Source organism: Sitophilus oryzae, unplaced genomic scaffold (genome assembly GCF_002938485.1).
Source record: "Sitophilus oryzae breed Bouriz unplaced genomic scaffold, Soryzae_2.0 scaffold_359_pilon_pilon, whole genome shotgun sequence".
In the NCBI taxonomy this organism is placed as follows: Eukaryota; Metazoa; Arthropoda; class Insecta; order Coleoptera; family Curculionidae; genus Sitophilus; species Sitophilus oryzae.
The window spans coordinates 1,137,958-1,157,770 of record NW_022146928.1 but is presented as its reverse complement, the minus strand read 5'-3'; the positions used below and the strand labels follow the sequence as shown (position 1 = coordinate 1,157,770).

At 31.6% G+C, this 19,813-nt stretch overlaps 1 protein-coding gene across 1 annotated transcript in view; it reads left to right on the top strand.

The window, feature by feature from the left end:
• LOC115885062 (transmembrane protein 53) overlaps positions 1-19,813 on the top strand; it is a 42,592-nt gene that overhangs the window by 10,687 nt on the left and 12,092 nt on the right. Inside the window, exons 2-4 of the mRNA XM_030903824.1 lie at positions 7,062-7,269; positions 16,547-16,699; positions 16,758-16,889. Coding sequence (XP_030759684.1) covers positions 7,062-7,269; positions 16,547-16,699; positions 16,758-16,889 — 493 coding nt within the window. The remainder of the gene's footprint in view (positions 1-7,061; positions 7,270-16,546; positions 16,700-16,757; positions 16,890-19,813) is intronic.

The window sequence follows — 19,813 nt, the reverse complement described above, 5'->3', positions numbered from 1 at the left end:
AATAAAATGATAGTAGTGCATAAAACTATTAACAAGCAGGATATAAAAATAATTAAAAGATAATTTAAGCTGGCTAATAGTAGATAGACTTTAGATTAATATTTGAAATTAACAGCTGGAAGTACAGCTAATACAAACGGCAAGCTGACAACAACAAAGATCCTATTCTTTAAGAATTTTATATTTCTGATATTTTATATCATTTTTAATTTTAAAGATATCGTCATTTTCTTTATACATATGTATTGATCTTAACCCATTGTTAAAGTTTGTAAATTTCTCATACTTTACAAATAAATATTAGCTGATATTTCCTAACATCATGTAATTATAGTTATTTATTATTATCCAGGAGAAGCGCTAATACAAGTACATATAATATTTTTAATTTTCACATAAAAAAATTCAAACTGGCAATCTCGCTTTGACTTTATAATCGTACGTCGGCTGCGACGGCTGTGACGACGGCGCGGTGTATCAAAGGCAAGGTTAAATGCGAGAAACAGAACGAAAGAAATGGAAGCTTAGAGAAGGGGGTGTGCGGGAACGATTTGAAGTCACCACGGCTGTTTGTTTGGCCGAATATTTTGCCTTCATCGACGGTATCGCCGCTCTGTCGTCGCACTTCCGAACATAGGTCTTTTTGAACACAAAATTTCCCATAAGGTGTCGCATCTGTTTAAGTTAGTTTGTGGTAATACATAAATATATAAGTAGACATTAGTTATTATTCAAAAATAATTTATAAACTTATGATAATATGTACATTGCATACTCCACAGTGTCCTTAATTAAATAAGGTTTATGTTTTTATTGTTTGTTAGGTAGTCAACTATTTTACTTCCATAATACGAATCGTATTTATAGTCTGTTCTTCTGTCCAACGACAAAATCCTTGACAGTGATATGTCTGTCATTTTAATTTCAAAATAGTTTATTTCATTTTACAAAGAAATAAGTTGGTACAATTGGAACGCATAGCAGAAAATTAATATAGGTATTTAAAATTTGAGTGATAAGTGATTATTTCAAAATATTGTGAAAAAAAACTGTTTAAAACTGAAAAAATCTAATCAAGATATTTTATTTAAAAAAAATATTATGGTATGTGTTAATACAAAACAAACAAGGGTGCGTTTTAAACAAAACATCACATACACATACCAAAAAAATATAAAACGATTTCTTACTTTCAAGCTCAAGCAACTTCATTGGCGTAACTACAAGGGTGCCCGGAGGTGCCGGGACCCCCAGGTTCTGCTGGGCACCCCCCAGAGAAATCCCGAATTATGACTCTTGGCTGCGTATTAATTTTTATTTGCTTGTGATGCAGTAAAAATGACGTTTTCTAGTTTTGTTTAGTTAATATTATTTTGTTGTGTTCGAAAAATATGTTAATTTTTATTTTTTTAGAAAATTTGTAGGTGATTAAATAATCTACGGGAACACGGTTTGATAACCAAGTCTATGAAATTTATTGATAGAGAAATTCACGTAAACGTTTTATTCAAAAAATGTGTTTTTTAAAATTATTTTTCATTTAAAAAAACAAAAGCCCTGGGCCCCCCCCCTGCGCTCAACCCCATTCCCACCCCAGGATAAATTGCTAGTTACGCTAATGGGTAACTTCTTGCATTTATTATTACATTTATCAATATAACTGATATACAAATAAAAAAAATATATTGCAAAGGAATAAATAAAAACACAACATAAATGAAACAAAATTTCTATTAATAATAACACTTACTGAATTTTATACCTTAAAAGTTGATTAATTAACTTTAATCTTATTTTTTTTAAATCAGTATCTTTTGACATTATCTCTCTGCAGTACTAAAATGTATTATTTACCTATCGTATGATGTTATTTTCTGTTATTTTACAGATACTTCAGTTTTTGGTACCATATACGAGATGGTATACAAACTTTATTTGTGGCTAATTCAATTCTCTGGCCATAGTCTTCGGGAAACTGTCTCTGGCGGCCTTTGGCACCGAATATTAACTCTGAACTATGGTCTGGGTAAACACTTAATTTTCCCTCGTGTTTTCCTCCACTTAATTTTAAAAAACACGAAACACACGTAATAACACAGTCCAAAATGCAAAATATTTATCATTTCTATTTGACATAATTTGACACAAAATTATAACCTATAATTTGGCAAGAGTTTGACAACTCTCAGAAATCTTAAGCCGAGTTCATACGCACCGGCGCGGCGCCCGTTTGTTGTTCTTCGTTCCGTCAAACCAATAATATTGAAATATTATGATCTGTCATTTTTGAAATAAACCAATAAAACTGGTTAAAAACAACAAGAGACGACGCCATGGCGGATTTATATATAAACCCATCCATAATTCCATAATTACCTTAAAAAATAATCGAAACTTTTTGTAGTGAAATAAATAGACAAAGATTGGTATGGACGTCAACTGCTTTTTTTTCTGTCATCATTTGACAACTTTAAAAAGTATAACAAATATTTTCCAAGTACACGAGTCGCCTTAGCGCACCATAAGAATAACATATTTGAAGGGAATTTATTTACCAATGGTCTTATAAAATTACACAAGCATCTTAGATCATATTTTCATAGGAACATTTTATGTTATTCCATGGTTATTTCTAACTTTAGTGCCATCCACTGAAAGTGTTATGGTTATGCCTATTTTTTTATATCCTGTAGATATATTTTTATTCAGTAATATTTTACAAAGCCCATTTTTTGAAGATAAGAATAGAGAAAAAGGAAAACTATTTTTTTGCTTCAAATATTATTTAAGTATATTTGATATCAATTAAATTTGTAGTTACGTAGTGGAGGGCGCAATTTTTCAATTCATTGTTACCAACCATGGACATATTCGGCGCCGGGCTGACTAACTGGAATTTAAACTTCGTGCTGGGGATTCAGGTGGTAGCTCTACTGTAAAAAATGCCAAGTTGCCGCATTTATTTATTTATTTCCTCACATTGTCATTATGATGAATAAAATGTTTATTGGAAAAAATAGTATTTTGATAATATCACAATTAACAGAACAATCAACTTAATTAAAAACCATATTATGTACTATTGTTACTGCGGAATCAATAATTAAGTTCATATAAACGTATATAAGTAAATATATTGATTTAATCTTGTAATTATTTTAACCGTAGTATCGAATGACGTTATGAGAGTCATTAAAATTTTATTTTAATGGTCAATAAAAGGCTGAAATTGTCTATGAGGTTGTCGAATCAAGAACTTCGATTTCAAAATTTTTATAGCACTTCGCCATATTCAAAATTATTCTAATAAACCGATTATTTAAGATCTAACTAAATTCGGATTTCAATTTATTTCATTCTAGGATCGCTTGCGTTCGTCCCTTGTAACTCGTCACTTGCATCGCTTGTTCATAATCGAACGATGTCGGTTACTTCAATAATCGAGTACTCGAGCGAATTCTCGCTCAAGTAATCCCATCACTAATTTTAATGTGACATACTCGATAAAAAGCCGAGCGAATTTTTTACATACATTGCAGGTAGCAAGTTTATACGTTATCCGTTGCGTATTTGAGTGACAAAATTTTACGACCTACATCGACAATGCCTTGAAATAAAATAAATCAAGCGAATTACTCGTCGCTTGGTCGCTTGCTACTTGCCATTCATCACCGAAAGAATATGTGCTCTGCGCACGCAACTTACTGCTTGGTGCTACGAGTACAAGCAACAAGTGACAAGTGACGGGTGAAAAACCGTATTTTTAAATACGGGCGATATTTCGCTCGATTCAATCGCTTGAAACTCGAGTACTCGATTATTGAAAGTAATCGGTTTTTCCCATCACTAATCTTTTAGTCTTCTTTCTATTGTAAGTATTTTATATTTTTAATATTTTAGATCAATTTAATCACAAGAGTGAAAAAATAAAAAGAATACAGAAGCGCTAAAAATAAGAAGCTTTTGTTGAAATAAAAAATATTTCATCAACTTCAGATATCTACATAATATAAAGCCACTCAGATTTTAACTCTTGAATTTATCTACCTATACAGGGTGAGTCTTAATTAAGTGCAAATATTTTCAGGACTGGTAGACCTCGATAAAAGAAACAGATTTTCTCTTTACCGTTTTTTCATATAAGTCCAAAGTACCGAGTTTTTTTACGTTGAAAATTTCCAAAAAAAAATATTTTTTGCTTAAATTTTGAGAACCATTGGATATTTGTTGGGTTATCTTTCTTGTAAATTTAATCTACTACCTATGATAATGCTGTTATATTATCAAGAAATTATGTTTTTTTAACTAAAAACTAGAAGTTCTAAAAAAAATTCAAAAACATTATTCGTGAAAAAAAAATCATAATCATGTTTCTGGGATCAAAATATAAAAACATTTTCACTTATTTAACAAAGAATATTTGCTCTTATAAGGCTCACCCTATATAATAAAACTAACAAAATTTATCATTTATAATATCACAAGAGAAAATATTTTCCGGAAATTCTTATCAGGCTACAAATACTTTCAAAATTCTCAAGAGTCAAAGTCTAAAAATATTCCGGAAATAATTTATGCTCGTGTGATATTCCGTATTAAAAACCATTAAAATTAGGCGAAAATTTAAAAATCAAATTAATTTTAGTGGTTGCAAGGTCTGTGAAGTTTTTGTTATTGGGCGTATATTATGTTGATGTATCACTTTTGTTTGAGCTATTACAAATGTTACAAAAACTACTTTTAAAAAATACATTTCACCTATTGTACCCGTCTGTATTTAAAGTAAAAAAATATATGATGGCAATGTCTAATGCCTACATCATATATAATTTCTCAATTACTTGATTTAAACACACGATAAAAACACATAACTACGTATTTATCACAACCCTTTAAAGTTTGTGCATGTTCGATAATCATATTAAGTGCATTTAGAATGGTTAAAAGTCAAATAGTATACAAATTTTCAAACATTCTTTTTAACTAGTCAAACCATCACTTATTACAATAAGAATATTAAAGAATCCTGATTTAAAAAAGTATAATTTATTTTGAACGTTTTTTTTTCATAATTAATATTATTCGAGAAAAAATATATTTTAACTGAGGAGGCCGTGTTTTGGTATTTAGGCATAACTTTTAATTCTAAACAACTTTTCCTAATGACAGTTTGCTGATTTTTTTTTTAAATAAGGGTACTTTACTCTCGTGCAATTTTTATATTTTTTGTCTTACCTTGTATACTATTTGACTTTTAACCATTCTAAATCCACCTAATATGATTATCGAATATGCACCAACTTTTCGCAATATTAGAATTTTGGTAGTGCAATAAATAAAAAAAATCCCATATGTTGCACACTAAAATGACCACACTGTATATGGAATCGTCAAGAGAGAGCCAGCATCCTCCTCAGGCCGGGGCACCAATGAGTCAGACTTGCAATTGGATATAACATTGTCTAGGGATTTTACAAAGTAACCATTTTGAAGCAAATCAGTTTTAATATTACTTAGTTCATAATTCAGAGATTCTTGGTCACTGCATATATTGATTGCTCTATGACATAATGTTTTTATTATATCTCTTTTGGTTGCTTCAGAATGGTTCGACTGAGAACTTAAATATTCCATTGCTTCTACTGACAAAAACATCCAGAAACGGTAGACACAAAGTTTTTCTCTCTCTCAATCGTGAATCTGATTGAGTTATTTTGCGAATTAAGATGAGTGAGAAAGGAATCCAACTGTCTATCGGTTCCATTCCAGATTATAAAGGTATCATCAACATATCGAAGCCAGATTTTGGGTTTGACGACTGCGGTACTAATAGCATTGTATTGGTCCAAACCAATGCAATATCACGATTAATCACAGCAACCTTGTAGATCTATTTTGTGATCACAGAATCTACATTCGCCGTTGTTTCTCAGCTTCATTCTACTGAGGTGTGCATTGAGGAGACAGCGCCTTGTTAAAAACATCGTGACAATCCGAAGATCGTTGTTACTTATATCAAAGAAAATATTTAATTCTCAGTCGTAAGTTCTAAGAAATATCTTTGATTGACTTAGACCGTTGGAGGATTCCCATTCCAAGTTACAGATGGAGTCTTCCAGGTTCTTGAGTTCCGCTTTAAGTTGATTTCCACTTTGAAAGCAAAACGGTTCTGGTTCAGTTAATGGAGTATTCGCTCCTTTTCTAGCTAGATCGTTTGCTTTTTTATTACTTTCTATCCCTTGATAGGATGGCATCCAGAATAGCACTTTTTTTAACACTGTTTTCTTTGTCTGATTGGTCCAGCTTTCTGTGAATTAGTGTTTTATTTTGCTGTTACAACACCATAAGGTTACAACTCCCAACGGTTATCTTGTTCAGCTTCTCTAGTCATTCTATGACCAACTTCGAATTGACGGTTATTGAGTTGATCGCATTTAATGCAGCTTGATTGCCTCTGATACATCTGAGGTGATACATCTTTCACCTCTTAATTAAATCTATTACCTTTTTCAAAAGATACAAATTTTTAAAATAAAACTTTAGTAATAATATAAATTGTACAATATAAAGTATGGAACTAATACGGAACGGAAGCATACGTATAGCGTGAATACAGTCAAAAATACGGAACGGATATGGAATGGAAACGGAAGGTATAGAGAGAATCAACCTTAATTTGATTGTATTCACACTGTTAAACGTAACCATGGAAACAGTACGAAAAACGGAACGGATAGCGTGCATGGTCCTATTCATTTCCATGAGATAGAATATTCTCCGTAAACGGAAAGTAGCGGATACAAAACGTATAAGCACGTATAAGTGATAATCTTTGTGATAATCAACCTTATTGCGCCATCTCCCAATAACATTTATCAGCATCTATATTTCTTATTAGAAATCTGTCGTTATATTTTACTTAGAACAATAAAATTGTCCACAGATTGTGTTGTGGGATTTGTTAATATCTCCAATCGATATGAATACTAAATATGTATTATCTTTCCAGCCTAAATATTAAATTTATGTATTAATTATATAATATTTGTTTTTATTTTCAGATTAATTACTTTAAGATATACAGCGCCGATAAAGCTACTGTTTACCAAACGACATTTAATGGCTGTTATCGGGGAAAAACTAGTCAAACTATTATTTGATTTGAACTTTGAAACTCATCCGATATTTATCCATTGTTTTTCTAATGGTGGAGCGTTCCTCTATCAGAACTTTTCAATAGCATTAGACAAACAAGTCAAACCCCTTCAGGTAAGCACCAAACGAAGAAATGATTTTTTTTTATTGTTTCATACAACAAATTTGTAGACTATTTTGAATAAATATATTAAAAAAGAGCATATCAACACACTTAGAACGAGTACGATAGGGGTTTAAGATGACTGTATTAGATTCCAGTTTATCAATGAGATTCTACTTTCTACTTTTATTTAAAATAATATGCAAAAATATAATGTAGGTGTAGTAGATAATATTGTTATAATCCCGTCCTCATTTTAATCAAATTTGTAATATTAGTTTAGGAATGTCCCATCTCTAATAAAAACCTTCATACCTTTGAGGTCATAAACGACCCTACAATATAATTCTAATTGATAACTTTAACTATTACTGTTGGGAATTTTGATCATAAATTTATATAGCTTTCGCAGACGTCTGTCTATCTGAACAATGTAAGTTTAGGGCAGTGTCGTCCACTGCTCTGAATATTAGATTAAGGATATAAAAATTGTACTGTACGCCTCTGGCATTTCTGTAGCTTAGATATTATTTAAGGAACTGCAAGACAGGCCCTCACAACTTTTTTTGCTGAAACCTTCTTTTTGCTAAACACTCTTTTACTTTTGCTCTTCAACTCTCTTTTTACTCTTCAAAACATTATTAATTCTCACAGTTTCCCTCAGGGTAACTATTGTAATTAGTTTATCATAATTAAAGTTAAGTTATATTAAAAAACAACAGTGTACATTAATTCCACACCCGAAAAGACCCTCAACAAGTTGGCCCTTCTGAAGAGGACCACAACAAAAATTGGCGCTGCGAACAGGATAGGATATAGGATTGGGTTAGTCCAGATAAGGATTCAGGATTGGTTAGGCCAGTTCAGGACAAGACGGGATAGTACGGGACAAAAGGATTCTCAAGGAGGAAAAACAGGAAACTGGTCCAGGAGAATACCGTTGGTAAGTGGAATTTGTATATCTTGTTTAGATTTTGTATCGAGCGTTTTGTATAACTTACTAGTATTTTTTTTAACTCCGTTAAAAAGTACTTTACTAAGTTTTATTAATCATTTTTTTTACTAAATTTATTAACAAAATTTATCATGAATACCAATTCAAATATCGATTCACTATCGTTAGATTTCATATGTAGGTTGATTCCTTTCGGATTTAGCGGTGATAGAAACGAATTAGGACAATTTTTGGCAAATTGTAATAGTGCCAATGAGTTAGCCAGTCAAAATCAAAAATTGCCTCTATTATATTTTATATTATCAAGAATATCAGGTACAGCAAAAGAGCAACTAACAACACAAAGCTTTGAATCTTGGGAAATTTTACGACAAAAGTTAAAAGATTTATATAAAGAGCGAAAACATTATGTCCAATTAATAGAAGAACTAAATAACTGTAGACAGAATTCTAATGAATCCGTAGATGATTTCTTTCAACGTTTAGAAGTTTTATACCATCGTACGATTTCTTCTGCTCAGCAGAGTTATCGAAACGATGCCGAATTACCGGGTAAAACTCAAACAATACGCGAATTAACTTTAAACAGATTCATTTACCATTCTAAACCAGAAATTTCACAAATGTTAAGATATAAAGGATTTAATTGCATTAAGGAGGCTCATAATGCTGCCCTCTGTGAAGAAAGGATATTAAATATGTTAAAAACTAATAAAAGCAACCAATACTGTAAAATATGTCGTAACAATTCGCATTCTACAAATAATTGTTGTAAAAATTATCCGCAATCTAATGGAAATTACCGAGTTCATGTTAACAATTCTAATAAATCTAATAATCATAATTTTAATCATACATTTAATCAACCTTCTTCAAATAGTCAACATAATAATATTAAACAATGCAAATATTGTAAAAAGTACGGACATACAATAGATGAATGTAGGAAATTGCAATATAAAAATTCTTACAATGTATTTAACAAAAACAAAAATCCTAATGATATACAAAATAAAAATTTTAACAGGGTATCGAATCAGAATCAAATACCTAATGAAGTATCGAATATTAGATCCGTAACAAATAATCAACTATCTTTAAACTCCCATGCTCCTCTGGCGGAGAAGACCCCTCTGGAGGAATCGATCAAAATGTTACAGGTCTTCGAAAACTAAAAATTCTTAGTGACGATAACAACTCTATATTTTTAGAATTTAAGTCTGATTTTTCTAATAATAAAGATAAAATATTTCGATTTTTATTAGATACAGGTGCTAGTGTATCTTTAATCAAATTAGATAAGTTAAATCCTGAAATTACTAAATTTTTTCCTAGCGAGAAATTAACCTTACACGGTTTAAGTACAGATTCTCCTGTATTAACGGCGGGTAGTACTATAATTCCATTTAATATTAGGAATCATACATTGAAAATAAAGTTCCATATTCTTAATCAGAAAACAAACGTCCCTTATGACGGTCTGATCGGATACGACTTTATTAAATCACAAAACGCCCAAATTGATTTAAAAAAGCAATTATTCTCTCTTGACTCGCTACCTTTTCCGCTACATCTAAAAATGAATATTAATCCTTATAATAATAATTATCTTATTTTAAAGCCCAGAACAGAAACTGTTATTGAAGTTAATGTATTAAATTCTGATTTAAACGAAGGAATATTACCTAATCTAGAACTCGAAAGGGGTATTTACTTATCAAAAGCTATTACTAAGGTCAATTCTAATAAAAAAGCTTTTGCTACAATTCTAAACACTAGAGTAACAGAATACGAATTAAAACCATTTTCAGTTTATTTAGAACCATTAAATAATAATGCTAAAACTCTTAATATCTTTACTAATTCAACAGATTTATTTAGCAGAAATAAATTATTAAATCAAAACCTTAGACTAGAACATTTAAATATTGAGGAAAAAGGACATATTTTAAATTTATGTACGGAATATAATGATATTTTTCACCTACCTGGCGATAAATTTACTTGTACTCAAACTATGAAACACGAAATTAATTTATCAGCAAAAACTTATAGATATTCGAAAAAACAAAATGTATCTGGACAACAAAACTTTCAGATTGTCCATAAACAAGGCAGAATAAATTCTAATGTAGATGCTCTATCACGAAATATCAACATTAATATAATATCAAAAGACGACGATTATCAAAATTTTATTAAATATCATTATCAAACCTCAGAAATTACTCCGAAACTTGATATTAAAAACTCAAATTTATTCGATAATTTAGATGCTGCTATTTATTTTTCTTCAGATCTGGACGAAAATAATCCATTTTCGCAACACATTAAAGATAATTTCGACTACAATATTAATCAGATAATTTCTCCTAATTTATATTCAATTTACAAATTAAAAAATCATAATAAATTATGCTATTTAATGATTACAAAACATTTTCATTTTGATAAATTAAGCTATAAGGATATATTTTATTCTCTACGTAATTTAAGAACTCAGTTAATAAAAGATGATATGAAAACAATAAATTTACCTGACATTTCACTTTATTGTACACATTTAAAAAAATCTATGTACTACAAAATAATTCATTATTTATTTAGAGATACCAATATTAACGTACATGTCATTAATAGAGAAAAGTATAAACCTGAGACTAAGGAAGAGATTGAACAAATATTAAAAGAAAATCACGATTCTAAATTAGCCGGACACTCTGGTTATACTAGAACTTATAAAAAGATTAAGGAAAATTATAAATGGAACAATATGAAGAAAGATATCAAAAAATATATTAAACGCTGTTCTTTGTGCCAAATAAATAAAATTAATTATAAACCAAATAAGGTCCCTATGGAAACTACATCCACCAGCCAAAAGGCTTTCGAAAAATTAGCGATTGATATAGTTGGTTCATTACCCATTACCGAGAATGAAAACAGATTTATAACTCAAACTAAAGAAAAAATAATTAAATCAAAGCTTAAATCAAAAGAATATTACGATCAAAAAATTAAAACGACTATTTATAAACCTAATGACCTAGTATATATATTAAATAAACAAGTTTCTCCAGGCTTAAGCAAAAAATTATCCCCTAATTTTAAAGGCCCGTATAGAATAACAAAAGTACTTAATGAAAAAAATGTTCAATTCAAATTGGGAAAAAGACATATTATTTATCATACTAACATGATAAAACCCTTTATTTCAGATTAAAATGTTCGCCTTATTTTTATACCTTATACTTTTTCCATTACCCTCTAACACTTCTAATTATCATATAACTTATCTACCTGGACAAGCGGGAATATATTATCATAAATTGGGAAATGCAAAGATATCCGGTTCTGAAATCATTCTTTTCACACACCTAAATTTATCTTATTATAATGATAAACTAAATTCGCTCTCTCACGCATATTAAAGATCTTTTAAATTATGTCATAAGTAATGAAGATACAGGTCTCGATAATAATTTTTGATATAATAATTTGAAAAGAGGAATTTTTAATGGCACTTCATACGCTTTTAATCGATGGTTTGTATACTTGATGCAAAATTTTATGATCAAGCCATAAAATAACTATTTACCGTTAATTACGAAACTCGACTTACTATGAAACAACAAATAAGAATTATTTCAAATACTATTCAAAATTTTAAAGCCAGTATTCACAAGTTTTAACTTAAATTAACAATTTTTAAATATAAATACAAAATTCTTTAATCAATTCAGTAATCAAACTAGTAAGATATATTACGTAGCGATGTGGGATCTATCAAGTTGTACGAAAACCACCGAAAACGAATTCATATGCAAGCATCCTCAAGTTATAAGAATTCAAGAACTTAACTTAACTCCATCAAATCTGGAGCCAGTGAAGATAACAAATTTAAAATTGGATAAACTGAACTTAGCTAATCACAAGCTTAAACAGATGGACGATCTTTTAGACATACAATTGAAGAAACCATTTATTGTGCAACATTCACACTGGTATACTGTTGGACTATCCTCTTATTGTACGATCATCTTATTGTATAATATTCTAAAATGGTGTGGACTCTTTAACCTGCTAAGAAGATTACTATGCTGTACCAAGGAGCCCAGGACCCTCTCTGAAGGTTGCTGTATTAAACTATTTAATACAAATATTAATACTCCAAATCCAATAACTCAGGCCCAATTCGAACAAAGATTGGAAGAAGAAGCTGGAAGAAGTGGACTCCCAAGTAATCGTTCAGCCGTGGAATTTTTAAACTTAAGTGGTCGACGCTCGACTAGAACACCATCGGTTCATATGGATTAATTAAAGACTAAAATGTTCAGTGTATTTTTACCTTTTTTATTTTTTTTTTTCAAACTTTTACTCTTAGAATAGTGTAGTTATTGTGTGTATTGTTTATTGTTTAATTTGACGATTTTTGTTCCCTTAATTTTTTTTTGTCATAAAAAAAAATTTTCTTAGGGGGGAGGTGTTATAATCCCGTCCTCATTTTAATCAAATTTGTAATATTAGTTTAGGAATGTCCCATCTCTAATAAAAACCTTCATACCTTTGAGGTCATAAACGACCCTACAATATAATTCTAATTGATAACTTTAACTATTACTGTTGGGAATTTTGATCATAAATTTATATAGCTTTCGCAGACGTCTGTCTATCTGAACCATAGATAAAAGAAAATAATCTACTATTAAGATAGATATGAAACTTAATAGTAAAATTTTGGGTCAAAGCGCCCCTCCGTGTTTTTAGTGGAGACTACGTTTAAACCAGCGCCTTCGCCTTTTCTGCTGTAAATGTTTTTTATGTTTATATTTGAATTCAAAGGATTTATTTTTAAAGTTACACTGATATATTAGTATATCAGAGTAACTTTAATAAAACATAAGAATATATATATTTTACAATTTATTTTACAGAGTTTCATGTAAATGATCTTAAGTCGACTGGCTGTCTAATGAATAGACCGAGATTTATAGATTTTAAAGCGAACGAAAAAAAGCAAACAACGAATACATACCATATATTTTTCTTTTATCTAAGATACATACCTTATCGTCTTTTGGAAACACGTACATTTTTGCAGTTTTGTTAGTTTCTTTGCAAGATGCAACACAACAAGAAAACAACATTTTTACAGTTAATAAATAATAAAACTATTTCTGACTATGTATTTAAAATTTAGATAGATAGAAAATTAAAATACAAACCAGTATTTGCAAACGCAGGCCCAAATTCAATAAAAATCGAAATTTTTCCTGCGAAAATCAGACTTTTTTCACTGAAAAGGTATTTTTTGATTTATCAGCAGTCATTGTCAAGTTGACAATATACAGGGTGTTTTCGAATTAGTCTAAAAAAATTATTGTGTGATTCCTCATGTGTTCTTAAAACAATTTTTATATAACCATTAGGTCTAAAGTACTTCCTTTCTGATCTACAGGGTGTTAAAAATAAAAAAAAAATCGATTTTTTTCCTTAACATAAATGGCACACCACTGCTTTTTTAAAGAAAATATATTTTTTTCTTGACTGGCCATCCTTTTTCAACAAAATTGATCTTTTGAGTTTTTCTGGTTCATCAAACGGTTGTCGAGAAAAAAATAAATATACTTATTAGGAGCCCGCCTTAATTCGTTTTCTAACGATGTTATATTTTTTAGATTAATTAGAAAACACCCTGTATATGCATATCACAGGCAACCAAATAAACTAGTAACCTCTAAAAATTATTTTTCCTACCACTAGCGACATACCGTGTTTTTAGTGTGTACTAAACTATTTTATCAAAATTTCGCCATATAAGTTTCCAGGCAATGATCTGAACAATGTAAGTTTAGGGCAGTGTCGTCCACTGCTCTGAATATTAGATTAAGGATATAAAAATTGTACTGTACGCCTCTGGCATTTCTGTAGCTTAGATATTATTTAAGGAACTGCAAGACAGGCCCTCACAACTTTTTTGCTGAAACCTTCTTTTTGCTAAACACTCTTTTACTTTTGCTCTTCAACTCTCTTTTTACTCTTCAACACATTATTAATTCTCACAGTTTCCCTCAGGGTAACTATTGTAATTAGTTTATCATAATTAAAGTTAAGTTATATTAAAAAACAACAGTGTACATTAATTCCACACCCGAAAAGACCCTCAACAAGTTGGCCCTTCTGAAGAGGACCACAACAATATCAATAATTTGTATGTACGAGTTTGTATTGAAATGAAATTTTGTGAGCATATGTACGTTAATTCAGAGCACTTTTTAAAAACATAGAGAGTTTTACAGGGTGTCCCCAAAAAAAGTTACATAATATTAAAGTTGTGTTTTTTGTAATGGAACACCCTATATATTAATTGATTTGTGGATTTTGGGAGAAAAATAAAGGTGAGTTTTATAAGAGAAGTATATTATGACAAAATTGTAAGGTTTTCGACATATTTAACATTTTCTAGAAATAAAGAACAATTTTTAAATTACAATAAAAGCTACCTAAATTGGAATTTATCCGGTATAGCCTAATATGTAGTTAAATTAACTGTTGTACTTTAAATCAAATTAAAATTTGATCCAAAAAGTTATACAGGGTGAGACAAAATTAATAAAGAACATTGGTTACCTTTAAAAGTATGTGCTCTTTTATTTTAAATGGAACACCCAGTATAATATTCCGATATTCAATGGAGAATTCATGTCTCTTCAAAATACTATTAAGGTTGCCTACCCCTCAAACAAAGATTTTCCTAGATATTTTCTTTTACATGATTTGATCTGAGTAGATCTTTATTATTTGATAAAATATAGCTGGCTGTGATTTGTCTGACGTTACTACGTCAACATAGCTGTCTAATTAGTCCAACTTTAACAACAAGTTATCATTTTATGTCAGTTAAAACAAAAAAATTCTAGAAATTTGCCGCAAATGCATACTTATCCTACATCAGAGCTAATAGAATACTTGAATGCTCCTGATTTTATCCAGTCTGTTTTGTTCAATGGGGGATATGTTAAAGACAGTGTTTACAAAACTCGACCAACTATTGTCGACAACATGAGAGAAATTATTGTACCTGCTTTTCGAGGTAGAACTCCACATATACTTTTTAAAATGAAAAGATCGTTTTGGAAAGACTATCATTTTATGCAGTTAACAGGAAAGGAAGCATTTTGAGCATTTGATTTTATCTAGCTAATTTTTGTCACATAATTATAGTTTTAATTCTGTAATAATTAAAATATATTTTAAACGTGCATCTTTTTATTACCGTTGAGTATTTTACTCTACAATCTTTAATTTTTGTTATATAATAATAGCTCCCGTATATAGCGTTTAACGCCTTGGGAGTAGCAAGGTACAGCTTGCCATACTAGAGCCGTTCGTTGTACAAGGAAGGTAATGTGGCTAGCACTACGTTTCAACCGCCTATTATTACCTCAGGATTGTGACTCATTTCATCCCAAGTACTCATTTAAGGCTGAGTCGACCTAGGTACCCAAACTATTTTTATTTTAAAAATAGTCGGCTGATGCAATGCCGGGTGTGGGAATCGAACCCACTACCTTCAGATTGGTAGACGAGAACCTGTACCTCTACGCCACTGGGCACCATCATTTTTTGTTAAATTAACAAAAGGTATATCACACCAACCACCCCTAGTTTTGTTCAAATAATAAAGATCTACTGACACAAAATCATAAAAATTTAAATATCTACGAAAATCTTTGCCTGAGGGGTAGGCAACCTTAATAATATTTTGAAGATATATAAATTATCCATTAAACACCGGAAAATATACTGGGTGTTCCAGAATATTTTCCAAAATAAAGGAGTAACTTACTTTTAAAAGTTACTAATGTTCCATATTAATTTTGTCTCACCCCGTATAACTTTTCGGGTCAAATTTCGATTTGGTTGAACATACAATAGTTACTGTAATTAAATATCAGGCTATACAAGGTTAGCTAAAATTTAGGAAGATGTTATCGAAATTTAAAATTTACTCTTCATTTTCACAAAATGTGAAATATGCCAAAATCCTTAGATTTTAGGTATATGCTTCTTTAATAAAACTCACCTTTATTTTTTTCTTAGAATCCGAAAATCAATTAATATATAGAGTGTTCCATTAGAAAAAACACAACTTTGATGTGTAACTTTCTTTGGGGATACCCTGTTCTATATATTTTTCTAAAATGATTTAGTTAACCTACATATGCTGCACATATAAATGACAGTGATCTTCATTATCGCTGATGCTCGGTCATTTGTATGTATAATATATCGAGATTATATTTATAACAATCAAATAATACATTTTTTAGATAAAAGGAGTTATATTTGATTCAGCACCGGGTAAACGACGAGTAATGAGTTTATTCAGGGCTATATCAGCCATTTTGGAAGGCAATATAATTTACAATTTTTCTGTGTCTTTTATTATGACAATGTTTCTGTCGGTCGTCTGGCTGTACGAGGTAATATTTTGTAGAAAAAAAAAATATTAAAAATGCTTCATAAATATTTATGTTTTAGATTGTTAGGAACCAGTTTTCTCCTAGATTAAATGTCCATAGTCACAATCCTTTTGAGAATTTACAGAAGGAAAAAAACAGATGTCCACAGTTGTTCATTTATTCAAAGAACGACGACCTTATACCGCACACAGTAAGTATTTTAGTTAAATCCCGCCAAACCAGTTAAAGAAAAGTAAAATATTAAAAAAAAACAAGTTTTTAAATCTATTTAATTCATTAAAACTACCGATTTCAGAAATTACTTTTTCATTTACATCCTCAAGTAAAATATTTTCTATGGTAACAGTTTAATTATCTCTGTTTTTACATGTTTAATATTTACAGATTGATAGTCATAGATAAAGGAAATAGGTTTAGATTGGAAAGCCCCTCAAAATATATAATTTTTTTGGGTCGCGACCGTTGTACGCGGCTGCTTTAGCGGTTGCTAAAAACAACCGCAAACAATAACAGAAATAATTTTCTCTTGTCAAAGTCCAAATCTTCAAAAATTATAAAATTTTTCAAAATTTAAACCGCTCACATTGAGAAAATACCGAAAAGTGTTTAAAGCAGTGGCGTAGCTACCTAGTGGCTAGGCGGGGCAGTGCCCCGGGAACCCTCAAGCTCAGGGGGCCCTCGAATCCTTACCAGAAATCTCGATCGAACTGAACTTTTGGAAATTTCTCCCATTTTCAAAATAAATATGACAGGTTGCAACCCCACTTTAATCATGACAACTCAGTTGAGAGAAATTCAAAAGTTATGCCTATGGAATTCCCTTAAATTCTTTCTGTAGGTTGGCAGCATGGTTGGCAGTGTTGTCAATTTGACGGATAGTGATATGTGCGTTTTATGTGCAGTGTATTGAACGACATCAATTATGCCTCCAAAACTTTACAAAAATGAAACATCAATTTGAGCGAGGCGAGTAAAGTTTTAGCAGAGACCAAAGCAAAGTTGGAAATTTATAGAAATGATTTCGAATTATTCAAGTGCAAAACCAGTGAAACTACAAGAAAATATGGTATTGATACCCATTTTCAAGAAAAAAGGCAAAGAAAAGTTAAAAAACATTTTGATGATATACTTATATAGTACACTTGATAGTATACTATACTACACTTCTGCAGCAGCTGAAAGGTCATTTAGCAAATTAAAAATAATAAAAAATTATTTAAGAAATAATAGGGGCCAACTCGAATCCGACATTTATCGCTAATAGCAATTGAAAACAAAACCGCATCAAGCCTGGATTTAAACGAAGTCATTGATACTTTTGCGAAAACTAAAGCTAGGAAAAAATTGTAAATATAATTGTTATTTAGTCAGTTGGTAGTTGACCTTTATATAATAAACCCTTGAATCTTCTCTATTTCGTTTTATTAGCCAAACCTACACCAAGTATTAACATTGGCGTAACTACAGGGGAGCCCGTGGGTGCCGGGTCCCTTTCCAGGTACTGCTGGGCACCCCCCAGAGAAATTCTGAATTATGACTCTTGGCTAAGCATTAATTTTTATTTGGGGTGCAAGGGGTAGTGAAGCGACACATATAGCCTAGCTTACCCAAAAGTCAACCTTACCTTCACGCGGTGCACCCTGTTTACACAAACGAGGCTCTGACGTCCGAGTATAGGCGGTATAACCTTACACAACCCCACAGACCTACCATCTTTCTGGGGAAGAGGAGTAGTAAACTACTCCTAGCCGGCCGAGAACGTAGCACAAGGGAACTATTGTCGCGGTCCTCACTGTGCCATAGCCATCCCGTGCTACAGTTGCAGCCAAAACTGTGCGGCAGCGTAACCGTTACAGTTAAACCTTTTCACGCAGCTAACACACATCAATGATGGAACAGTAGTACAAAATCATCATCTGGGGGTAAAATACCCCCTCAGTCGGATCTCCGGGAGGGGGTGCCTACTCGAGCGTATCATCGGAAAAACAAAAAACATCAATGTTTCACGTTTGCGGCGAACGTCCGCACTCTACTGGACAAGATAAATTCAAATCGACCAGAGAGAAGAACAGCACTGGTCTCACAGGAACTCCACCGACTAAATATAGATGTTGCCGTTCTTAGCGAAACCCGCTTCGCGGACGAGGGTAGTCTCACTGAAGAGCATTACACCTTCTTTTGGAAAGGTCACCCCGCAACACACAGGAGAATTCATGGCGTAGGCATTGCAATCAAAAACGAAATCGCCACCAAATTAACAGAAGTGCCTATCGGTGTCTCCGAACGTCTTATGACCCTAAGGTACCCCATATCAGACAAATCTTACGTCAACATCATTAGTGCCTACGCTCCCACCCTAGACGCTAAAATTGAGGATAAGGATAAATTTTACCAAGCTCTACAAAATGCTCTCCAACGAATTCCAAAGCACGAACGAATCATTTTGCTGGATGACTTTAATGCTCGTGTCGGTAGACAACAGGAAATATGGCCTGACGTATTGGGAAAACATGGAATGGAAAACGTAAATAGCAATGGTGAACGCTTATTAACCACATGCACATGTTGAAGGACAAGTTTAAAGGTACCTGGAAACATCCCAGATCAGGTCACTGGCATCAATTGGACCACGTAATCGTTCGAAGGACGCATCTAAAAGATGTCAAACTCACAAAAGCCAGAATAGATGCCGAATGCGGCACTGACCACCGACTTTTAATTTCAAAAATGAAAATCCAGTTAAAACCGAAACATTCACACTGTAAAAAGCAAAACAACATAACCAGATTAAACGTACGGGGTCTAGAGACCAAAAATACCGCCGACGCCCTCCGGGAAGCCATCAAAGAATCACTTCCACCGCTAACTTGTCTCAATCTTGGAAGCTGAATAAGGCTGGACACAATTAAGGGATGCGATTCATAAAACTAGCGAAGCAGTATTGGGAAAGTCCACCAAAAAGAAACAACCATAATATATGAAACAACCATATCATATACAGACCTTGTTGGAACAAAAGAATAGAGCACATCAAGCAGTCACTGCAAATCCACACAATCCAAGGCTGGTAGACAACTTTAAAGCAGCCAACAATACGCTTCGAAGAAATCTGCG